This window comes from Pyrgilauda ruficollis, unplaced genomic scaffold (genome assembly GCF_017590135.1).
Source record: "Pyrgilauda ruficollis isolate IOZ18807 unplaced genomic scaffold, ASM1759013v1 scaffold15, whole genome shotgun sequence".
NCBI classification, from domain to species: Eukaryota; Metazoa; Chordata; class Aves; order Passeriformes; family Passeridae; genus Pyrgilauda; species Pyrgilauda ruficollis.
In genome coordinates, this window is record NW_024513654.1 from 6,570,832 (window position 1) to 6,594,841 (window position 24,010).

The window sequence follows — 24,010 nt, forward strand, 5'->3', positions numbered from 1 at the left end:
ACTGTAGCAAACTGTCTTTGCTCTTTGCGTTTTCCAGCTTTATTTGTACCAGTAGATGCTGTTGTTTGAAAAGGAGCACCAAAATTATGTTCATTCTTCACACTGAAACATTCTGCTCTTGGCAAACTTGAAAGTAAGCTGTGAATAACTGATAAATAGGGTTAATAATTTTTAACAATGCTTCAGCTGTAACAGCAGCATTGTCAGGCTGGTGCTGCACCAGTGTGAAGGATTTGAAGGAGGCAATACTGGTACAACAAAGTCGGATAGTAATTTGTATTTTTATGCTGCAAACACTGATTTAATCACCGGTTTTCTCCATTAAACTACTTTATATCGACATCTTTCATTTTTCTGTCCTTTGAAGGTGGTAAATATGATTGCCATTTTATCCATTTTTGTTATAAAATGAAACAGACTTCAGAGCGTTTGGCTGTGCATCAGTTGTTGGAATGCTGCCATACACTAATGCAGACTCCCCACTGTGAGCCCAGTGAAGAATTATACTTTGATTCACCAGATTGTATTAAATAGTCCAGCTGTTGGGATTTGAAAGATAGTTACCTCCAAAGTGAAATAAAAATGAACTTGGCATTTATGGCTTTGACCATTTTTATAGTGTTGGGCAATCAGCTTTTCAAAAGTAGCACTTTTTAAAATAACCCTCTTCTGGTTACACTGCTTTAAAAAGTTTAATTTGCTGTAACATTCAAAATACCCCACCTTGTATTTTTCTGGAATGATTGACAACTTTTGCATAAAATAGGCATTATTTTCCTTTTGAAATCACTAGCTTCTGATGATAATCAAATGAGTCTGAAACTGTATCTATTAGTGCCAATTTCTGCATTAATTAACTTATACCAAAATTCTAATGTTAGAGACAATTCTTGTAATTAAAGCTTGAACATGGAATTTCATTTGTTCTATCCAGTGCTGCAGCAGCAAGCTAAGTAAATTCTTTCTGAAATGGAAAGTGCAGCAACTGTTGTTTCTGTGATTATTTTTTTGTTTTTAACCAACCTGTTCATTTACTCTCTCCCCATCAGGTGGGAGCTGGTGCAGTCCCCACCCAGTGTTCTAATTGTTGAGTGGGGTGACCTCTTTCTTCTTTGTCGTTTTCTTTAGGACAAAGACTGTCACAACAAAGGGCAGTTCATGGCAGATGGATCCTGTAGCTGAATTTTTTTCTCTGGCCTCCAGTTAATTCTACTTTTCCTCTCAAGGGTGTTACCTTACCAGACTGGAAGACTGTTCCTTAAAAATAAACATGTAAATTTAGAGGGAAAAAAGGAAAGCCTACAGTGCATGTAGGACCTTCCAGCTTGAGGGATTCCAGCACCTGCCCAGTTTGGGCTCTGTGGGTGTGGATGGTGCATCCATAGTGGCCTGTAAGGCTGAGCCTAAGGATGGGCCAGTGGCTGCCATCCCTGAGTCTGCCCAGCTCTGAGCCCACAGGCACTGGGCTGGGGGCTCTGGGGGATCAGAATCTCGGGGCTCAGACTGTAGGGAGCTAGCTCTGGGGGATCTGGTTCTGGAAGGCTCAGGCTCTGGTCATTTATATGTAGGGGGCTCAGGCTCTGGGGGGCTCAGGCTTTGGGGGACTCAGGCTCTGGAAGGCTCCAGCTCTGGTGGGCTCAGGTTCTGGAAGGCTCAGGCTTTGGGAGCTCAGGCTTTGGGGGCTCAGGCTCTGGGGGGCTCAGGTTCTGGGGGCTCAGTCTCTGGTGGGCTCAGGTTCTGGAACGCTCAGGCTCTGGGGGGCTCAGGTTCTGGGGGCTCAGTCTCTGGTGGGCTCAGGTTCTGGAATGCTCAGGCTTTGGGAGCTCAGGCTCTGGGGGGCTCAGGTTCTGGAACGCTCAGGCTTTGGGGACTCAGGCTCTGGGGGGCTCAGGCTCTGGAGGGCTCAGTCTGTGGGGGCTCAGGCTCTGGAAGGCTCAGTCTTTGGAGGCCCAGTCTCTGGAGGGCTCAGGGGGCCAGGCTCTGGAATGCAGGGTGCAGGAGGCACAGCCTGTGCTCTCAGGCTCTGTCTGCCCACCCAGCAGGGTTAAGTTGGCAGTGGGAACACCCCAATCTGCCACTTGTTCAGGCTGAGCATTCCCAGTGTTTGCCATGTTCTCTGCTGGTGCATTCCAGCTAATCTGAGGATTTGCCTGCATGTTTTTAACATCAGTACAAAGCTTCTGAATACACACAAGTGCTTTTAGTGTTTCTAGGCTGATGCCAGCTTTGACAAATAACCCAGGTGTCTCTGACCTTTCCTTCCTCCCTGCTCAGAGGTTTTTATCCCCACGAATCCCTGCACTGCAGACAATGGTGGTGTAACCCCATTTCTGCAGCACAGAGCGTGGGTCAAACGCCCTCGATAGTTCAGCAAAGCCAGTGGGTGAATTTCCAGAAATCATCAGTGCTTGCTCCCAGTGAGACCAGCAGCAGCCAAGGGAACACCTGGTTATGCTGTGCCTCCATCATGCAGTGCAGCCCCCGGGCAGGTGGCTCTGGGACAGAGGTGTGGAGAAGCCATTTTTCAGTGCCTTGTGAGTTCATTTTTCATCTTCCATGCCTGGCTTAACAAATGATCCAGGAGGGGGAATGTGACTGTTGTATTTTGTGTGTTGCTATCTGTACATAACAGCTGTTAAATCCATAAATCTATTTATTAGCTTAGCAGACCTGTCTTGGTTGTATGTGCTACTAATAGAAATGCTTTTCTGTGTTTTCATGCTCTTCTGAAGATGTCATTTGTATTTATATATTTATTCTTTTTCTTCTAGATCAACTAGTCACACAGAATTGACAAGAAAAGCTTCTAGCAGCGAAAAAGAGACAGAATCCGTGGTAGTTTTAGATCCTGTGTCCACCAGTGGGGATCAAATGTCTGAAAATGCCCTGAACCAGAACAGAGTGAAAGAGGAAAAAAGCAAGCCACTGCATAAAGAAACTAATGTTGGGAAAATAAAAGAAACAGATAGTTCTAGCTGTTAATTGTTACTCTGCAAAGCTGTACCTTTTGGGAATCATTATCTGGACATGTGAATTGCTTAGGTGTGTTACTATGGGCCACGGTCTGTACTCCAGACAGAAATAATACAGATTGAAATGGTCTTTTGTATGCAGCTTTTGTTACATGCACTGAAGTGTTAAATTACTGTGTGTCACTCAAAATCCCTTTCCCATTTTAATTTTGCAGGTATGGTTATTAATTTCTTAGATTGTGTCAGTTACCTTTAAAATTGGATTTGAAGAGGCTTTTTTAACTCTTCTTTTATTGAGAAAATGCCTTGTTGAAGGTCTGTTCCAAAGCTTGCCAGAAGCCCCTTGCCTCCCTCTTGAGCTGGACAGTTTGGGTTAGACCCTGTAAGTGATTACACCCTCATCAGCTTCAGGGGGTGTTACCAATTATTAATAAAAATGTGTTTAGACACATTGCTCTAAAAATGTTTTGATACCCACTTAAACCAAGATCTCCTTGGTCCCCTGCCTGCTGTCCCCACACAGGGAGGAAATGAAAAGCACAAGCACAACCCTTCTGTCTCAGATTGTCAGGGGACAGAGACTGAAATGCAGAGGCAGTGCAGCATCTCATTGTGGTAACAAGATTTTTGGCAGTGATAGCCAGAATCAGGGGTTTGTGGGACTGGTGCTCTCAGTTGGGTTAAAAGCTTTGCAAAGGAGGACTTGCTCCTGAGTTTTGTTTTAATGTTACACAGCAGCTTTTGGAACTGCTGCAGCTGGAGTCTGTTTTCACTGCTGCACAAAAATAACTTGCCTTAGGCTCCAGTGGGTATGAGCTGCATTTGGGATTCATTCTAGGACTGCAAGTTATTGGGAATCATCAGCATTCTGAGAACTCCCAGCTGAAAGCTCACAGTGCTAACAAATGAGCCCTTGCTTTGAACCTGGCACACACTGGTGGCATTAATTTCTTTATTAGGTGACACTTCAGGTGTCTGTATTTGATCACACAAATCCCAGTTTCCCTCAGCCCTTATTTCCTCTGACAACGGTGAGATAGGAACATCATTGATTTGCTCCACTGCCAATTCACATTCCATTGTAGTCTCTTTAAATTCAGCACAGTATCTCATTCTTTTGTAATGAACAAATGGAATCAGGGATTTACCTAAAGATTGGTGTAACTGAAATTGGGTGGGCACGTACTTGAATGCACTTGGATTCTTTTTTATTTAATTATTTGAAACAGTGATAGTATTGAAGGATGAATGTTCTGAGTTTGTTGGTTTGGCTCTGCATGCAACTGTCTGGTGCTTTTCCTAAAAATAAAATGATAGTAATGAGTGTGGTGGTTTCACATCTATTTTGGTGGTTTTTGCATGTTTGCTACGAAAATCTTGAACTTGATCTAATGACTGAATTACATACTGTTCTTAAACTTGTGGAAATTTGTCTCTCATTGATATTTTTATTTCTTGGGGGCAGTTGGTTCTGGTTATTAATTTTTTTACTTAGTTGTCTGTTACACTGAACTTAAAATGCAAAATTTCATACATGTATTTTTTCCTCAAATTATTGCTGCTGTATTATATGTTCAGATTTTCAAATTATGCAAAACCCAGAAGTTTTTCAAGAAGCATTTCTTTTACTTAAACTGTTTTGTTACCTAGAACATAAATTATTTCTTTAACTTTTCATTGTTGCTTATTAAAAAGACTCCTGACAAGTTTCCCAGACCTTGTGGAATTGACTTGTTACTCACTGCTGCCAACTGGAGCAGTTCCTGCTGGTGCCAGTCACAGCTCTGTGCCCAACATTTGGGGTTTGCACTTGTCTTGAGGGCTGCAAGTGGAGCAAAATCCCCTTTGCAGGCTGGATCTCAGAGCAGCACCGAGGGGGTGGGGAGGATGGAGCAGCATAACACTCAAGGCCTTTGTTTTTTTTGTAAAATGTGGTGTTCTGTTTGTGTTTGGGTTTTCTTTTTACTGTTTGTCAACAGCTTGCTCTTTGTATGGAGGGAGATTCTGATTTTCTCAAAACAAACATTTAGTTTTGGACTTAACACAGCAGTATTTGTTTTGTCAATTTGTAAATGCAGCACAGAATTCTGTGGTATTTTCAGACTATAGTCACTGCTCAGTTAATTTGGTTTCAGCTGAAGGCAATGGTCCCTGGGAAGAGAAGCCAGTATTTGAAATCTCTTAGAGATACTTGGCTCAACTGCTCGAAAATAAATGGTTTTAGGAATAGTTATATGTGAGTCTCCTGGTAAAATGTTTTTTCTTAGAAATTTATCCCAAAGTTAATGTTGCCAGCCTAGGTTAGTGTGCTGTTCTCTGGGAGCTGAGCAGGCAGGCTGTGAATCTGCAGGGCTGGCTGTGGAGGAAACTAATCCTGCTCTGGCACAGGAAGCACATCAGGAAGTTGTCCTGGCTGTGATTCTTCAGCAAAATCAACAAATTCAAGTTTTGCTTTACCTGAAATAGAAGAAAAAGAAAAAAAAAGCAGCTCATGTTTGCTATAATGGGGTTTGTTGTAATGTTCTCTGGTGCACACAGATGTTTTGAAAATGCCACATGATGCTCACAAGACTGGACACACCTTTGAAAGTCTGGTCCTTCCTTAGAAAGGAAGAACACTTTGATTACAGGACATGGTGCACTGCAGCCTGAGCTGGGGTTTTTACTGCATTCCTTTCTTCACCGATCACCTCACCTTGCTGCCTTCTGCTTTCCCCCTGCACTGGTGCCCCTGCCCGGTTCCCATCAGCTGGCTCTGCCCGTAAGCTCCTGTCCCAGCGCTGATCCCGCAGCTGGCAGCTCCCTGCTTGTTCCCCGCTCCGGGGGAGCAGGGCCCGGAGCTGTGGCGGCTCTGAACACCCAGCCGCGGGGCCGGGCAATGCCAGAGCCGGGTGGATGCTCCAGAGCCCGGAGCTGGCTCCTCACACATTCCTGAGGCCCAGAGTCACCTCGCAGCCGTGAGGCACCTGCAGTGCCCTGCTCGGGCTCTCCGGGCATTCCCAGCCCCAGCCAGCAAATGGAGCTCGGCATGCAGCTCAGCCCTGCTCCCACCGCTGCCCTGCTCTTCATTTAGCCGCTGGATCTTATTTCTGCCAAGTGATTAACGGTGCCAGGGATTGTTGCTGTTTCATTTCATCACATATAGGTCTACATATTTGTCAGACTCGAGAGCTTTTGCTTAGACCATACTATTTGAGGAGGCAATATATTGATACTGCTGAGGCATTAAAATTCATCGTTCTAGAATTATCTGTCTTATTTTTGAAAAGTGCATTCTGTGAAACTTATTAGCAAAAAAAAAAAAAAAATCTATGTTTCTGTTTTTTACAATGGTTATTTACGAGCAAGGGGGAGATTTCAAAAAGCTCAACATATTTTCAATTTTAAAAAAATTTCAACTAAAAACTTTGTTCTATAGTGTGCATGTCAAGTGCTGCTACCCTATGTGTAGAACACTGGAAATTATTACAAACAAGAGGGTAAAATGTCTTAATTCGACTTCGTGTTTCCTTTTCTTAGGCATAATACAATTCCTGCAAACCCCTTCCTTCCTTTCTTCCTCTCCTTGTCTCTCTGCGTCCCCTTTGGACTGCATGTCTTTATTCTGGCTTGATTAATACCTGAGCAAGTGAGAAGTGGCTCTAATGAACTGTTAAGCATTTAACGGTGCCTTGGTACAGTGTAAAAAGAAGATGCAGATCCTGAAACAGGCAGGCAGATGCATACAAGTGGCTAAAGCTGAATGTGCATCGTCAGCTTGGGGTTTTCTTGGGTTTTATTTAAGGATTACCCACGCAATTGTAGCCTTCCAAACACATTTTGCTGGAAATGTAACATACAAAAGAGGGTTGTGAAATGAAGTTTTGTTAGCAATATATGTTTCGGGCCTCGAGGGAGGTGGGGTATTTGGCCTAAAATTCCATTTTGGCAGCTTTTCGACACATTATATGCACAGGGTTTTTTTTGTTTTGTTCCTTTTGCACCGTGGGCTTCAAGACTCCAACCAATTAATTCTGGCAAAAAAGCTTAATGTAGGCTACTCCTCAAGAAGGGGTCTATTTTAACATTCAGTAAACAGATAATCCATTAGGACAACAATATACATTGTGGCAAGTGCTATCCTAGGCTTTTTTTGTCAGCCCTTATTTATAGCCTTTTGATTCCGCTTCCCTCCTGGGGTGCAGTTTCAATCATTCTCCCTCCAATCTTTGTGCCCGTATTCATGGCAGGCTGAAAACAAAGTAAGAAAGAAGCTCGTACGCGGCGCTCCATTCGCGGCCAGCTCCTCCTCTATAGCCAGCAGCCGGTTGTATTTGGCCACCCTTTCTCCGCGGCAGAGACCTCCCAACTTGAGGAACCTGGCACCCAGGCCCACAGCCTGCAACGAGAGAGGGCCCGTGGTAAAACTCCTCACTCGGCCAAGTGAAGTCATTCCCAAAAATTAAACACGGTATCCTAAGCCTAACTGAACACCCTCGTCTCTCCGCAGGGGAAAACGGGGAAATAAATAAAACCTCTCCGTGAAAGATTTGCCGGATGCAAACAGTAATTTTCGCTGGCGTATGAAGGGAAATTTTATTTGCAAAAGATTAAATATAGTAGTGTTAAAGATATTTGCTTAAAATGTTGTTACTATGCAGGAATGTTGTAAGTAACTCACAGTTTTTTTGTAAACTAATGCAAGCAAATGGATCATACACACTTTTGAATATACTCCCTGCTTTGGCAAATTTCCTGTGTGCTCTCTTTAAACCCAAAAGAATAACCACTCTCTGTGGGAGAAAAAAACCCAACCCCCTAGAAAAAGCCCATTTTGTAAAATGTTTCTTTCTCAAGCACAAAAAGGCTTGCTCCTTAAAAAATAGTACATGTTAAAAGCAGTATTTTTGCAATTCTGCAATTGAACAGCTTTCAATACTTCCCAGATCCACGAGGCTCTCATCTGAAGATTCTCTGTCTGGACTTCCTAATATGGTAATATGTCTTTGACCTGTATACAACAGGAGGGAACACCTTCATTAGGGTGTATTTTAGATATTTGACACAGAAATTGTTTGGACTTCTCATTCTTTTTTTACCCTTGGTCTATCCAAGCTTAAATACAAACATGAATAAACCCCACCTGATAAAAATGTGAACTGTAGTGCTAATATTTGCTATTTGCTACATTAGCATTCTGTTTTATTTTCAGATGGAGAAGGGAACATTTAACATCCTGTCCTGGTCTCTGCCTCTCACTGATCTGTCTGATCAGGCTGTGCTATGTATTTTAAATGTGTTCCTCACTACAGTAATTATTTTTCTCCTATTCAAAAAAGAATTTACCATCCTGACTGAATGGAATCTTTTAGTTGCTATTTACTCACTTAGATACAGCAATTCTGGGTGTTTTAAGGAAGAAGAAAAAAACTAAGCTATATTAAATTTGTCCATCTATTCATTAGGTATAAAAATGAATAAAGAAAATCTGATACAAAGAGAAATCTTACATATGAAGCTGCACAGGTTCTTAATACTCACCACAAAGGCTCAATAATAGGTAAACAACAATCTATCTAAATGCATTTTTAAACAGTTTACATGTGTCTGAATTTTTAAATTACTAATGCTAAAATTATTCAAAATTAAGATGAATTAATCACATCTCTCTTATTTTCTTTAATTCTGATATCTAACTGTGTGACACTTAGCTGCAGTGTCAAAGGACACACATTCAAAACATTCACAGTGTATTAACTGACAGTAGCTGAAGCCTTGATTGCTGTTTTAAGCCCCTTGAAAGGGATTTTTGAATCAAAACTTGAATTTCAGTTTCTTCTGACAAGTGCCTTCTAAATTAGAATTTATTTAATTAGAATAATGAAATGAAAACATGAAATATTTACAGGTGTGGCTTGTCTGGTTTGGTTTCAGCCTTTCCCCCCTCTACTCACCATCCAGAATTCCAGTCAGTTCTATGAGGTCTGACACCTTGGTTTGGTTAATGTACTTTAGGACAACACCACTGCACATTGCTATGTTTATGTTTTGGTCGCTTTTGAGTTTGGAAATCTGCGTGGCAGCATCTTCAGCAATCAGGAAACATTTGGAACCAAGGGCACAACAGATGCTACTCCACTGTTCTCTGTCCTGCACAAACAAATTGCGCAAACAACTGGAGTTTAAAAAACTAAACTGAATGAAAACTCTAATTGAGGAGGTAAAAATTAAATAATAATTTGGGTTTAATCCTAAATATGCCCTTCATATAAACATACTACATTTTATACTGTATTTTAAATCTGTCTGCCTAAGAAAAACATACCACTTGGATTTCCCTTGGGTTTTAGGATTTTGCTAGAAAACATAAATTTCAATCTGAAATTAATCAACACCCTTTGCACAAAATATAATTAAAAGATTTAAATTAAATTAAGTGTAGGGGTCTGCTATTTTGATTTCCCTACTGAAATTTATTTCACTTTGATGGAACATAAAATAATTTTTTATTGTTTTATTCAAATGACTCATTTTTGTGTTAATATTTCAAGTGTCATAGTTGTTTGAACATAAAATAATGAACAGGAGACACAGACTCAATGGCAGGACCCATAGGGAACATAAGAATACAATGCTCTCTTTTCTTGCAAAGCTCCATTTTTCAGGGTCTTTGTTTCTTTTTTTTTTTTAATGCATTGTCCACATGCTACATGGTCCAGGCTAAATAAAGGACAAGGATATGTAAAGAATTTGAAAGAAGAAATTTACGAATTAATTTGCTTGCTTTGTATGCACAGAATGCAAAGTTCTCACATTAAAAACATCTCTATTTCACAATTCTGCCATTCTTGGGCTGCAGATCAGTTTTTTGTACTTATGTACTTGCAATCAACATCAGGTGCCATTCCTGTATGGATTTCAAGCCTGTGCATAAGAGAAAATGAAGTTTCTGACACCTGAACAAATGTTTAAATTTTAACACCAAAGTGATCTGGTGTCTGGCAACGAATTATTGAATTGGTACCAGAACTAATCCTCAAGGATCTAATTATCAGGGGCAAAGATGTGGCATGGGTAAACCTTGGAGATTTGGGAGGAGGAGGAGAGGCATTTCCCTTAACTCTGTTCCCCACTGCCCTTCACTGTGTGCTGTAATTCTCTTGCTGATTCTCATCTTGCACACATTTTCCTTCATAAGAATTCTCAAGGAAGTTTGCAGCCCTGGCAGGAGTGGGGAGTGACCTGGTGTTTTGGAATGTGGTAATTCAGGGAGTCAGACTGAAACAACACAGGGAGGCAAGGCTAGCCAGAGTGAGGTAATACAAACACAGCTATTCAAAAAATGAACTTTTAAAGTTCCAGTTAAAGACAAAATCAGATAGATTTTGCAGTTCATCAGTTTTAGAATTATTGATTCAGGCACTGGGCAGATTCACAGAGCCAACATCACGTTGCTTCTCCCTTCAATCAGTCTTTGTGTTTTGTTCATGAAAATGAACTCCCTGTATTTATTCTTAAGAAGATAAAGTGAAATTTGACACCAAGAGCAAATTTTCTATTACGTTGTGCAACTGCAGAATCTCAGTCTACAACTGTAGGTTCTGCAGCAATTAAGTTTTTATTCTTTTTTTTAACAAATGGAAATTTAACCTCATGTATAAATGTGAATATTTAAGGTTATACAATCTCTTTTATCCATCTACAGCTTGATAAGCTGCTTAATATTATTGTGCTTTATTGTTGTAGTTGATTGGCCACACTAATTAACTCCTCTAACTTTGATCACAGAGGTGTCTTACTCCCACTTGAAAAATTCTGCAGAGCAATGTTGCCAGTGACAGGACTTTGGTTATAAATATCCATCACAAAGAACTGCAGCAATAACATATTCTGGTATTTCTTTGTCTGAATATACAACAATGTTCAAATGTTTGCTTCTCCAGCCTAATATAACATTGCATTACACATCAATTTTTGTAATACACTTGCATTTTACAATTTCACCTTATAATTTGAATAGTTTACATAAAGAGGAAAATGTAATCAAAATAACAGTGGTTTAGCAAGTAGAATCAGATTTAAAAGAGCAAATTCTTGTAATTCTTTCAGGTATGTGTACTGACCATATTCTGTTAATGCCAGGATTTTCCATCAGAAATTATGTAAAAAATACTGAAAAATTTGGATATTGCCAGTAAAATATACTCAAAGAAATTGTTAGATGCATTTTCTAGTGATATTTTTGTGCTTAAAAACCTGAAAGTCAGAAGCTTTGTATTTTATGTTTAGTAAAAATGAGAAAAGCTCAGTGATACGCCACTGAGCAGCACCACCAGTTTTTAAAGGACTGCACTGTGGTATCTTACCTCTTTTCTAAAGGGATCTATTAATGCAATAATAAAAGGAAAATTTTTAATCATTTCCACATACATGGCAACCATTTCATCAGGACTTTTGAATGTTCCAGTGAGTATTTCGTATTTTTCTTTACCCTAGAAAGCAAAGTAAAAAGCATGAACGATAAGGAAAGCAGGGCCCTGAAAAGCAGAGTGTCCCCATCTCTGAAAAGGCAGGGGCTGTGTGTGCTTCAATCAGGAGGCATTCACTCATCTGCCTCACCCTGTGTCTGAGCTGTCAGCACGTTGTTACAGAAAACTCTGCCTAAAATGACTCTGTGGGTTCCAGGGGGCTCATGCCAAAGGCTCTGAACAATGCCACTGCCAAAGGAAGAGAGATCTATTTCAGCTTTTTCTAGGCAATGCTGCCAGTTTGACAAAATTGCAGCATGAAGTTAGCAATATTTGGTATTTTTATTGAATCTCGTGTGAAAAAAAAAATCTCATTTTTCTCTTTTAAAAAAAGTGATTTTTTTCTCCTCATTTTCATGAAGAAAATATTGCTGGGGCAAGGAGTGCACCCTCAGTGCTCAAAACCAAGATACTGCCTTTCCCTGCTTCTTTGCCCTTTAAAAAAAAAAAATAAAATAGACTCATTGGAAACCATTCTCATCATTTTGGGAAGCACAAACTGCAGCCTGGGAGGAATTTTAAGAGCACACTGTGAAACTGTGCCAGGATATCCACTGCTTTAGTGGCTTTGACAGTTCAGTAAGAGAAAGTTACAGCATTGTTGGTAATTCAGTGGTTAAGATTTTGCACATTCTGGTATAGGACACAGATATCACAGCCAGGAAAGCAACTGCTTCCACAAAAGATATTGGTAATGGAAGCTTTGGCACTACAGAACACCCAAACACACAAAAGCTCACGAGGTACCAAATGGAATTGGAAGTTCCTTTTTCTGCTTAGAGAAAAACCTGATTGATCTTGGAATCAGGGGCAAGAACTGTAAGACTTTGCCAGGAGATAAATATATTTTGTCAAATAAAAACATTAAAAAACTAATGTTGATGAACTAATGTTGATACACAATGAGATGGGCACTAATTTGTGTATAAATATACCATAGGAAAAATAAAAAAAAAAAAATAAAATAGACTCATTGGAAACCATTCTCATCATTTTGGGAAGCACAAACTGCAGCCTGGGAGGAATTTTAAGAGCACACTGTGAAACTGTGCCAGGATATCCACTGCTTTAGTGGCTTTGACAGTTCAGTAAGAGAAAGTTACAGCATTGTTGGTAATTCAGTGGTTAAGATTTTGCACATTCTGGTATAGGACACAGATATCACAGCCAGGAAAGCAACTGCTTCCACAAAAGATATTGGTAATGGAAGCTTTGGCACTACAGAACACCCAAACACACAAAAGCTCACGAGGTACCAAATGGAATTGGAAGTTCCTTTTTCTGCTTAGAGAAAAACCTGATTGATCTTGGAATCAGGGGCAAGAACTGTAAGACTTTGCCAGGAGATAAATATATTTTGTCAAATAAAAACATTAAAAAACTGGTATTAAAAAACTAATGTTGATACACAATGAGATGGGCACTAATTTGTGTATAAATATACCATAGGAAAAATACAAGCAAATGTTAGGATAGTTTGAAGAAAACAAGAGATGTATCTTAATATAATGGAAAGACAAGCAGATCCAGCCAGAATTTATAAATGCAGAGATAATTCTTTCTGTTTGCTTGATTGCTACCTTAAAAAAGGGGAGTTAGGAGCTTGTAGGTGAGTCTACAACATAATAATAATGTTAACTAACAGCTACATTTATTTTAAACCCCAAGAAAATAGAAATTGAAGAATAACTTACGTAATCCATTAATTCATGAGCAGCACAATTTATTGCTAAATACATGTCTTTTCCCAGCTCCAGACCTATATTGTTGCAAGCTGTTTGCATTTGGAGCAGCAGTTGTTCTAGACTATCATATCCTGTTGTCACGCAGCCTAAGTGTGATATTCTTAAGGATGGTGGCTGAAAGCAAAACAAAATATCCACTTTATTTACACATATATGTATTATACATATTTATGAGCTTTTTTTCATTGTCACTTCAGTATGCATTTAGTCATCAAATTATAGATTTGTTCTCACAAATCTCCTTAGCAGCTTTAAAGACAATTCTCTAGGAAAGAGGGATTATCAAGTGCTAATGAGCAGAGAGCAACAGTCCTTGGAAATATGTCTAGTCATGATCTCAGTCATGTATGGCTAGCACTGGTTAAAAAAATTATATAAAGGCACTCTTAACAACCACAGGGTTGCCATAAATGCTGTAGTGCTATGGACCAACCCTTTGCCACAAGAACATATCCTCCCCCTTTAAATAGCTTTTACTCATTAATCCTCAACTACATCATTGATTTACTCATTAATCCTCAACTACAACATTCTGGGGAGTGTTCAAGAAACTTCAAGAATCTCCCAAGACTTCTAGAAGGAGCAAATTTCACAGAGGGGAAATACCCCAGCCCAGCTGCACACAGTTTTCTGCTTCTTAGGGACAGTACTTCTGGACATCAGCCACATTTGTAAGTATTGAGCAAATATTTCATGTATTTCCTTCTGTCGTCAGTTTTCTGTAGGTTTTCCAAACGGTGATTTTTAACTTTAAAGTCTGGGAATTTTGGATTATAAAGATGCAGCAACAGACAGCAAAAAAATGCTGCAGTCTTCCTACACTTCAGATAGAGATTAAATCTTCAGTTTCATGTGGTTTTCAAGATGTCTTTTTACATTCTATTAAAAGCATTGTGTATATAAACATTTTTCTCTGTTTAGTTTTTATTTCCTTAACCAAATAAGTTCTTCTTCACTGCCTACTTTGTAATTTCTCCTTTTTATCCCCTCACAAAAAAATTCAAACATGGTGCCTTTATCAATTTTAAATTCAGTTTCACGACTGTCTCCTTTAGTTTTCTCCTACTGAAATAAATTGAATTTTTTTCAGAGAATCTAATGAATAGTTTCCTTGTGTATATCTTGCAGAAATATTCTACCTTATGATTGCAGTACATATTGTGGTACTGATATGGAAACTACCCACCAGGAAAACATTGGCCAGCATCTTCATGATGATGAGTTTTTACGTTGTTTTAGCAACAATAAAATAGGAAGGCTTTTGTTGGTCCTTTCTGTTTTATACTTCACAACAGTAATGACTCTCACCTGATAATATTTAACTCATCTCAGAATGAAGAGCAAAACCTGCATGGCATTTCCATCCCACTATTTGGAAAACTCATCAACAAACTACCAGTTTTGAAGGGATAAAAAAGATCATTTGAGCCATATAAAATAATGTCCTGTGCAATACTGTGAGTGCTGCCCTTTAGCTACTGGCTTGTATCTGCCATTATCTATAACCTCAGACTGGACCTGGGCACTGAATGCAGAGGATACAGAGGAGTGATGTTCCCAGGGTTGGGAAACTGCACAATCCACAAATCTTACAGGTAGCAGTTTTATGGTTCTACACAACCAAAAGTTCTCTGCTGGTGCTACAGGCCTGCAAAATGCTCATTTGGATAAATTACTAGGATTTCTATCTGAGAAAAATTATAAGATCCCAGAAATTTTACCCCTATTTCATCTACTGCCCCCAAAGGGAAGGTACAGTCAGAAGAATTTAAATTATTATGTAAAATATGAGCATTTGGAATATTTAAGTCTTGCCTTGACCTTTCCAAAATGGTGATGTGGATTAATGCTTCCTTTCTTAAGAACATTTTAAGTTCCCTGCTGCTGTTAATACCTTGTTGAAGGCTGAGAGTAAAAATCTCTTTTCTTACCGGAGCCTTTTGTGCTTTTCCTTTCCTACTGTCTGCTCGTGAACCAGGCTGTTGGCATGAAAGAAGATAGAAATCAAAGCCATGGAAAAAGAAAAGAAAAGAAAAGAATTGACTGAATTTTGCTCAAAAGAAACCAAATATTTCAGTTAGGAAATAGCTTTATTTAATAGTTTAATAGTTTTATTTTGTGCTGGTTACTAATTTAAAATGTTTATTTCTATGTGGACATCTGTCCAACCATCATTTGTTTTTCAAGACATTCTCACCCAGCCCATCAAAAATACAGGGGATCTCCAAAATGAGAATCTAGACTCTGTACTTGGAGAAACACAACAACACTGCTTTCCAAAAAGCACAGGCACACACTGAGACTGATTTACTGCTACAGTAATAGTACCTGGAATAAAATATGTTCTGTGTGGGAGGTGTAGCATATATTGTATATGCCTTCTGATACCATTCACTCCCAGTATATTTCTTCAGGTTAACAGAAAGCCTTATGCTTAGAACAATGATTTGTTCTAAATTTTCTGATTTAGTATCACCAAATGGCCAATGTTTTATCCATCTGTCAGAGAAACACATCCTCTGTTCTGTGTCACGAGTCTGTAACAGGCTAACTGTTCCATGTGGATGTTTGAAAGGACAAGGGTAGTAAAAGATCAAATGAAGTACATCTCACTGTAGGAACACATTTTTTTTGTACCGTTTTGACTGGAGACTCCGACTTTCTTGTCATTTCTTTCTGAATTTCCAGAACTCTTTCTATGCCCTGAAATTAAATAACAGTAATATTCAAAGAAAAGTTATATTAATTCATTTTAGCAGCTTAAATCAGAAGAGAGACATTTATTCTAAATGCAAATTTTAATATAAAGTCTTCAAAAAAGCCCAAATCATTACAGACTCCTTAACACAATCTCTCCATCCACACAATGCTGTCATGTCCAATAATAAAGGATTAGTAGCAGTGGAATGAGCAGGAATATTTGATTATGGAATGTCAAGGAAAGTGGTCTCCTCCCCAAAAGTAGCCCTTCAGATATCTAACTAGTAAAAAACATCAGGGTCTGCATTTATATCTAAGAAGTGGGAAGGTGATAATCCCTGTTCCCAACTGTGACTCTGCCTAAAACTTCCTAAACTCTGACAAGACTGAGTGCATTTACTTTCAGAATACTTCCAAGAAGCAGGGGAAAAGAAAAAAAATCACTGTCTTGATTTTAAACATTGGGGAACACTCCAATTAAATTAATTCATGGCTTTTAATGCAAGGCTCCTTTTCCTTTTCAGCTGAGCTAGTAAATGTTATTAGTGTGAACTGTGTAAAGGACATTTCAGATTTTCTCAAACTGTGCCAGTAAAGGAGTACTTTAGGGGGCAGAAGTCAGTCACAGCTGGCAACAACACAGGACAAACAGCTTCGAGTTCTGCTCTGCAGCAAACCCCTTCCTCCTCTCCCATGGGCACTGGGAGGCATCCTGGCTTTGAATGGGGCAGAATTAGGGACCTTGTTAACAGCTCTGGGGGACAATCCAGAAAAGTTAAAGGAAAAGCAAAAAGAAAGAATCAAGCTCAGCTATTTGTTCAGGTCAGCAGCACACAAAGTAGAAATCACAGCCCTAATGGAGGCATCTTGTGAAGATACATCCTTTAATGCAACACACGGCCAAACAAAAAGAGGGCTGATCCCATCTGTCTCACCCATCCTTCTTGCTCTTTGTATTCCCTTCTAGTGTCACAATTTCATTTTAAAGCAACTTATTCCCAAATATTTAATGCTTTCCTGTGAAATTGTTATGGGTTGTTTTGTATGCCATATCAAACAACTGGTAATTATAATCTACTAATGCAAAATCTATTATTGTGTAACACAATTCCTTGACATCTTCAATGCACTGATTTTTCCTCTACACAAACATCCATTTTTAACTTAAATCTTAATGGTTCTTCTTTTAAATCATCTTTTTACTTAATGTTATTAGTGATAGAATTCTGCACCAACATCTGTTAAAACTTTGGCTTTGTAAGCTAACAAAAAATGAAAAATATAGTTTGTAAGAACTATATTGAAAACACCTATATACTTATGTACATATGTAGTTAGCATGATGTCTATAGAATACCTTTATTAAAAAAGGAAACAGTACCTGCTGGAGTGATAACTCAACTGGTGGTATAAGCATAACTTCTTTGACTAATTTCAGTTTCGTAGGTGAATTTTTTTCACAGTTCAACACAGTAACCATTGGGAGTGGTAGAGTAATTTCTTTAGGTGACTCCTGCAATTGGGAGTGCCAGTTGAAAATAAAAATGTAAAAATCAGAATAATTTCTTATATATTTTAGTTATGGTACAAGGTTAAAAAACTGCAAACACAGGCCGTGGTGTTAAGGCTATATTCTATGAGGCAAATTTATTAACAGTCACAACTGGCTGCAGTAATTATGATAACTGGGACAAAATAAACCAAACGACCAAAGGCACACGTACCTGATTGTGTTTCAGCTGTGCAGCATGTAAGTACAGTGGCACACAGCTAATGGTGGCCCCAGCCTTTGCTACGGCAAGTGATGCTCCCCCAATGGCCAAGCTGCCACACAGCACTGGCTCAGCAGGTTCTGCAGCTGGGATGGTATTCCCTCCCTCTGACACCTTCTTTCCTGCAACACAGAGAGTAGTAGCTAAACATTTCCTTGGTTCTAAATATATGATTGTGGATCAGAGTTATGTGAGTAAATATGGTACTGTCATTTCAGTGTGTACTCAATGCACGAAAACTAATGATTTATTTTTTAAAAACTTAATTTTGTCAGCTGTTATATATGGAATGACCTTACAAGTAAGAAGAGTACCTGTCCTCACTCTGGTTTCAAATGTATTTCAGGTCTGTTTCTTTTGGAGATCTTTCAGCCAATTAAATATGTATTTTTATTTATCTGTGTTTGAATCCAATAACATTATAGCATTTTTCATGTTCCTTTCCAAAGCATGCTATCAGTCTTCTTGATTGTCCCCCTTAAATGCTCAGATTTTGCATTAAAAAATGGCAGATTACATTATAACCTGACTGGGAGCACAAACACTTGATTTCTTCTAGTAATGACTGTGAGAAAAAATTCAGGCCTATTACAATTGGAATTCCCAAAGAGAAAACAGTCTTTTAAATATTACACATTAAATTTTCATAAGAATTTATTTCCCTTTCAGATACAATAACTTTGTTCAAAATGCTTTAAACCAAGCAGTTCCCACTACCATATTTATTGTCTATAGTGCTTACATGAGCACTTAGAGGGAGCACCTGCTGAAGCTGCAGTAAGTGATCTGATTCCTAAGAACCACTGCCTTGGGGACTGTTTGATACTGGCTCCAAATAGTCAGGCACTGAGTCTAACAATAATATTACAGTCAATGCCACAATTAGTGAAAACACATAATAGATGTATCAGCAGAAGCTTGACTCAAATATCACGTACACCTCGATGCTATCTGGATAGACCTGACAACTGCAGAAGTTAAATTTCAGGTGAAAGGTGAACTTGCTGTGCACACATCCAACCTATGAAGTGGGAAGTATTTTACTGACAGTATGTGACAGTTGCAACTAAACTGGAAAGAAATAATAATTTGCCAAAAATTTCTGCCCTTCCAACAAATGACAACAACCCTTTTTTGTCTGAGTTTAATGTATAGATGGAGGTAACATATGGTGGTTTTTTCTTTGGGTTGTTTGGTTTTGGCTGTGTATTCTTACCTTGTTTTTCTAGCCTTACACCAATTTTTCCTTTTTCCTCTAGTAGGATGTTTGCTTACTTCCTTTTACTCTATACTACCCCTCACTCTCATCTCACACTCTTCTTTCATTCTCTTTTACTTTTCTCTGTATTTTCTCATTTTCTCAGTGTTAGAAGGAAACTTTCCTTCCTCTTTCAATTGTTTTCATCTTCTATCTTAATTCTATTTCCTTTTTACTACTCAGTTCTGTGATTTCCTTTTCTTTCCTTATCATTTTCATTTTCATTCTTCATTTGCATCCTCCTCCATTCTTATTCCTCACTCTGAAGAATAATAACCTCCTGTCTAAACCAACAGTAAAACAAAGGCAGAAACTGTTCAACCAATGCATGTGAATGATGAGGAAACTGTATTTTCCCCTCCCTCATTTTACTGCAGAAACTGCTGTGATCAAAAAGGTCAGGAGAGAATAACCAAATCCTTTGAACATGAGACAAGGTGTTGTTTAGGACCTTTTTCAATATCAATGTATTGCAGAAAATATTAAAATGAAATAAAGTAAAACCTGATTTTCGTCCCTTTTTTTGCTTAGGTGTTGAAGCTGAACGGCACGAAGCAGGGGAAGTAGTGACTTTTTCTGCTTCTTCTTTCTCTTGTTTTTCTTTTTCTTGCCTTTCAATTTCCTTTTTTTCTTCTTTCTTGTTTGCAAAGTATTCACTGAGGGAGGATGCATAAAAATTACTGTGTCAAAATTTTGTTAGACATGTGACAAATAGACAGATGTGATGCAGGCTAAAGAACATGCTAGGAGGTAGGTTAAGTGCTTGTGTTTGAGCTACTGCCATAGATTTCCTGTGTGAAGCTGGAGAAGTCCATAAATTTATCATCTCATTCTTTATTGGCAGTCATCTGCATCACTGATTAAACAAAAAGGATCACAATGATCTCAAACCTTGGTACAAGCTTTATAAATCACTCTGGTTTGAAAGTCAGCTCTGAGCAGACAGCTTGAGCATGAAGGATTTATTTCCTCTGCATGGGTAGTAACAGATCCTGTCATAACTTCATCCATCAGCCTGGCCTAGGTTAAGACAGTAGGTGAGTTGTACACTGGCTATTGTGTGGCTGCAAACTCAGAGGTGGCTGAATTTCAATTACATGCATCAAGTGAAATCTTCACCCATGGGTCACAGAAAGCCAATTCAGGCAAACTGAGTATGTGAGATGTATAAAGCAGTGTAAACAATGCATTAAAATCTTACTTAGACTCACTTTCCAACTGAGTCCTTATTCCCTTTATCAAGGTTTTCCTAAATCTAGTCCACCTGGAAGGCAATTAGGTCTGTTTGCTACAGCCTGTGTTCAGTGTTGCAGCCCAAATCAGCATGCTTTTTATATCATAATTATGAAAAGCAGGCAATAATGTAGTGAAATGGGTCTGAGACAGACCTTGTATCCTGAAAATATTTCGAATATTCAAATGCAATAATTTTCATAATATGCAAGACCTACCCAAGAATCTTATCAGCTTGACACTGGTCAGTAGGGTCCAAGTCCCTTAACATTGTGTTCAGTGATTCACTGACCCATTCCACAGCAGTAAGAACAGAGTCATTTCTTTCTTTCTCATCAGCTTCAATTGCTTCAGGTAAAACATTTTCAGGTATTTGAGAATGAGTAGCCATTACAGTGGAACAAATCCTCTGGGGGAAAAAAAAAACAACCAAAACAAAACAAGAAAACCTCACCAAAACAATGTAAAAGGGTTAAAACACTATTTTAATTTCTAACGTGGAAATGTCATTTGAAAGACTAAGAGGTATGTCCTTACCAACTCTACAAGTACATATCTCCAAATCTATTTGCTCCACTTGCCTTTTCTCATCCTTCTTTTTAAGCTCTTATACTTTGGTAATTGCAGACATTATTCAAGCTTTTTGACCTAAAATTATAACTACATTGGCAAAACCCCTCTGACAGATCTGCCTTATGCTATCAGAACAGAATGGAGTTATTTTAAGGACCATACAGTCATTAGGACACCTTTTACTGCAGCTGTTGGTAGCCTCTTGTACCATGATTCATCAGCATTCATGCTTAATGCCATCCCTCATGATCAATTACTTTTGTCTTACTTAGATAATTCAAACCTATCTTTCTGTACTGATGAACAACAAATGGTATTAATAAAATTCACTTAAAGGAAGACATAATTTACAAATTTCGCACAGTTGCCTGCATTAACAGTATTAACTTTATACTCTGTGAATATCTATGAGGTTACACGTAATTCAAGAATTAAGTGAACCAGAGTTCAACTGAGGGAAAGTAGAAATAATTACTCCACAATAGCTAGAGCTGCAAAGATGTAGTTTGAATATTTCAGGTTGGGGAAGAGATGAGCCATCAATTCTGCACTGCAGGTGCTAAATGGGTATGTTTGACTTTACTGTCACCCACATCAACCTATTAGCTCAGTGTAAAAGAAGTGCCTTTATCTATACTGTTTTCCAGCTGTACTGTATTTTTCTGAAAGTGTCACACAAAGAGAAATATAAAGATCTGAAAATTAAAGAAAAAGGTGAAATGAAAGTGAACATATAAGGTTAGTATGGGGTGTAAGGAAAACCTACATGATCATTAAGATAGGAAAAATAAATTAACATACAGAGATAAACTATCAGGTCTCACTCACAAATTACTGTCTAATTCCTGGAAAAGAAAGCTTTCATAGCTGCTGCCACTGTCTAACTTTTCACTACACCTTTTTTTCCAAGTTACAACATTCAACTGGGATTTATGTCTTGTCCAAAAGATAGAAAATAAAACATTCCTTGGGATGTGAGAAGAATAGTACCTCTCTCAGATATTGTCCTAGTAAAATAAATAAAACAAGAAGAAGTAGCTCATACCTTCTCATAGTTTTTAACTGTACAGTATATTTCCACTTCTAATGTTGGCTGACCAACTCCATCAAGAACTTTTCTTCCAACTAATTTGCACATTACAGGAGCTTTTGAAAATTTAGAAAAGTAGTTAGCCTTAAATGAAAGAGAAAGAACTCAATTACAAGTCAATTTCCAGGCAATGATGCTTTTATTCCATGAAATTCCACTAATCAAATCCACCACTAAACAAATCCATTACGGGTCTCTTCCAACCCAGCATATTCTATCAATCATTCTATGATTTGTATGTTCCAGCAAGCTTTGAGCCCTGTGAGAAAGTGGAAACCATTCTTCTTCCAACATGATCTTTATTGGGCCTGATGAACTATCATAACTCAATACATTTGGGTCTGTGTTCGTAGTTAATAAACACTAATGTTGGTTTAGAAAAAGGATTGCATTTTTACCTGAGGTTTCTACATACTTCCTTACTAGTTTCATTATTTAATCTGGAGAGTTCATTATTTAATTGGAGAGTCACCAAACCACAGGTTACCAAACAGGAAAAGTACAAAACACTTTGGGCCATGAAGAAGAGGAACACGGCAGCTACCAAGCAAAGCAAAGAAAGGTGTTACCAGTTCCAGTCCCTTCCACTGATGATGGCAAAACACTTGGAGATGGGAAACAAATGGAAGAAGGAAGATGGAACGAAGTATTTCCATTCCACAGCCACTCTCCCATCTAAGACCATACTAGAAATCTTTTTTTTCCAAGAGCTGCTCACTATTCTAGTATTGGCAATTCCACCATTAATTGAAGTTTCATTATGATTACTGTCAACAGTACTTTGCCAAGTGGGAACAGATAAAATTGGTCTGTTCTTGACCCTTCCACGGGGGCCCATTTGCCTTTCACGAGCAGCTGCAGTGTGAACAGCACCCAGTCTCTTGTCACCCGGGAGTCATCTCTGCTGAGCAGCGTTTTGTTAGGGACAAACACCAGTCCATCTCTGGACTACTCTGTTTTTGTGTCGAAACAAGCAACCAGCAGAGGACAAGAAGCCCGGCTGCTGCAGACACGTACTAGCACAGCACCCAGCAGCCACGGGCCGCAAACACAGAGCCACGGCAATGCTTGCCCGGGCCAGGGACAAACCACTGAACTGTCACCACGCCGAGCTCCTCGCTGCACCCCCTGGCTGAGGGCAAGGGCCGGGAGGGGGCACGGGCACGGCGGGCACCCACACGGCCCCTCCGCGGGGCCAGGAGAGGCCGCTCCGCTCCCCGCCCGGCTGCTTCCCCGCCCCGCGCTACCAGCTCCCCGTAGAGATCCTCGGGGTGCAGCGGGAACAGGGCGTTCAGCGCGTCCTCCATCCGCTCCGGCACCCGGTGCCCTCGGTAATACTCAGCCGCCTCCCGCCGCAGCCGCCGCCGCTCGCCCGCCTCCATCGCGGGGCCGCGGCCGCTGCCGGGCAACGGAGCCGGGGAGCGCCCGCCCCTTTCCCCGCTCTCCGCCAGCTCCAGGGCGGGCCAGCGGCACCTCCGGGCGCTCTGCCCGGGCCTCACGTTCCTGAGGCGCTGCTCCCTCACGGAACACCCCGAGTTGGGGGCAGAGCTGGCTCGGTTTGGCCCGGTTGGGTTCCTCGGTGCCGCGTGGTGCTCGCACTTCCCTCAGAGCCCGGTCACCGCCTTGCGAGTCAGGACGCCCCGACCAAGCGCTCCTCGGTTTTAAAAGCGTCCGAGCAGCAAAACTCTGTAAGATTGTGGTCCTGAAAAGAGGGACAGGCTGTGGTTTGGGAAATGTCTGGTGAAGATGACGCTGCAAAGCGCCCGCAGTAACTCCTACGTTTGAAAGCCCTCCATTTTCAATGAAAGGAAACATTTCGCGACCTAAATGATCATTTTTAGCCCGCAATTTCCTACAAAAACTTTCACTTTCTTACACTGTTCACTGGTAATTTTGTTGAAGTAACTGAAAATGGAGATACTTAAAAGCTGTTAGCTGCACACTTCCCCAGCTCTAAAATCAATATGTGTGGACCTTTGGTTATTGTGTGCTCACTTCTCCAGGTGGGGTGATAATGAAGAAAAATCCCTAAGGAATCATTTTCTTTTCCTTTCACATCCTTTAGAAATACTATGGTACCTCTCCAGAGATTTAAACCCTCTTCTTTAAAAGCTGTTTCCTCTGAAAAAGTTTCTAGAGTGACACTACCTGTTCCTTGAG

At 39.7% G+C, this 24,010-nt stretch overlaps 2 protein-coding genes across 3 annotated transcripts in view; one reads left to right on the forward strand and one right to left on the reverse strand.

Annotated features, from left to right (window-relative positions):
* SHTN1 (shootin 1) overlaps positions 1–4,550 on the forward strand; it is a 40,964-nt gene extending 36,414 nt beyond the window's left edge. For both annotated transcript variants that reach the window (XM_041461311.1, XM_041461312.1), the window contains exon 15: positions 2,772–4,550. In XM_041461311.1, coding sequence (XP_041317245.1) covers positions 2,772–2,982 — 211 coding nt within the window. In that variant the 3' untranslated portion in view covers positions 2,983–4,550. The remainder of the gene's footprint in view (positions 1–2,771) is intronic.
* A 790-nt stretch (positions 4,551–5,340) lies between these two features.
* ENO4 (enolase 4) lies at positions 5,341–22,144 on the reverse strand. Its single transcript, XM_041461494.1, has 14 exons — positions 22,135–22,144; positions 21,806–21,936; positions 20,406–20,596; positions 19,459–19,610; positions 17,649–17,818; positions 17,306–17,437; positions 15,862–15,927; positions 15,156–15,203; positions 13,174–13,338; positions 11,318–11,443; positions 8,906–9,101; positions 7,896–7,962; positions 7,233–7,351; positions 5,341–5,429 (listed from the first exon to the last, which is right to left on the reverse strand). Exons 1-14 carry the CDS (start codon positions 22,142–22,144, stop codon positions 5,341–5,343), a joined length of 1,662 nt encoding a protein of 553 aa, XP_041317428.1.
* Between the last annotated feature and the right edge of the window lie 1,866 nt (positions 22,145–24,010).

Excerpts from the sequence above, each read along its gene's own strand:
- ENO4 (XM_041461494.1), bottom strand. Across the intron at positions 19,611-20,405 it reads CAAGCTGATAAGATTCTTGG|TGAATACTTTGCAAACAAGA; the intron begins GTAGGTCTTGCA and ends ATCCTCCCTCAG. Across the intron at positions 15,204-15,861 it reads CGGAGTCTCCAGTCAAAACG|CCTGGTTCACGAGCAGACAG; the intron begins GTACAAAAAAAA and ends TCATGCCAACAG.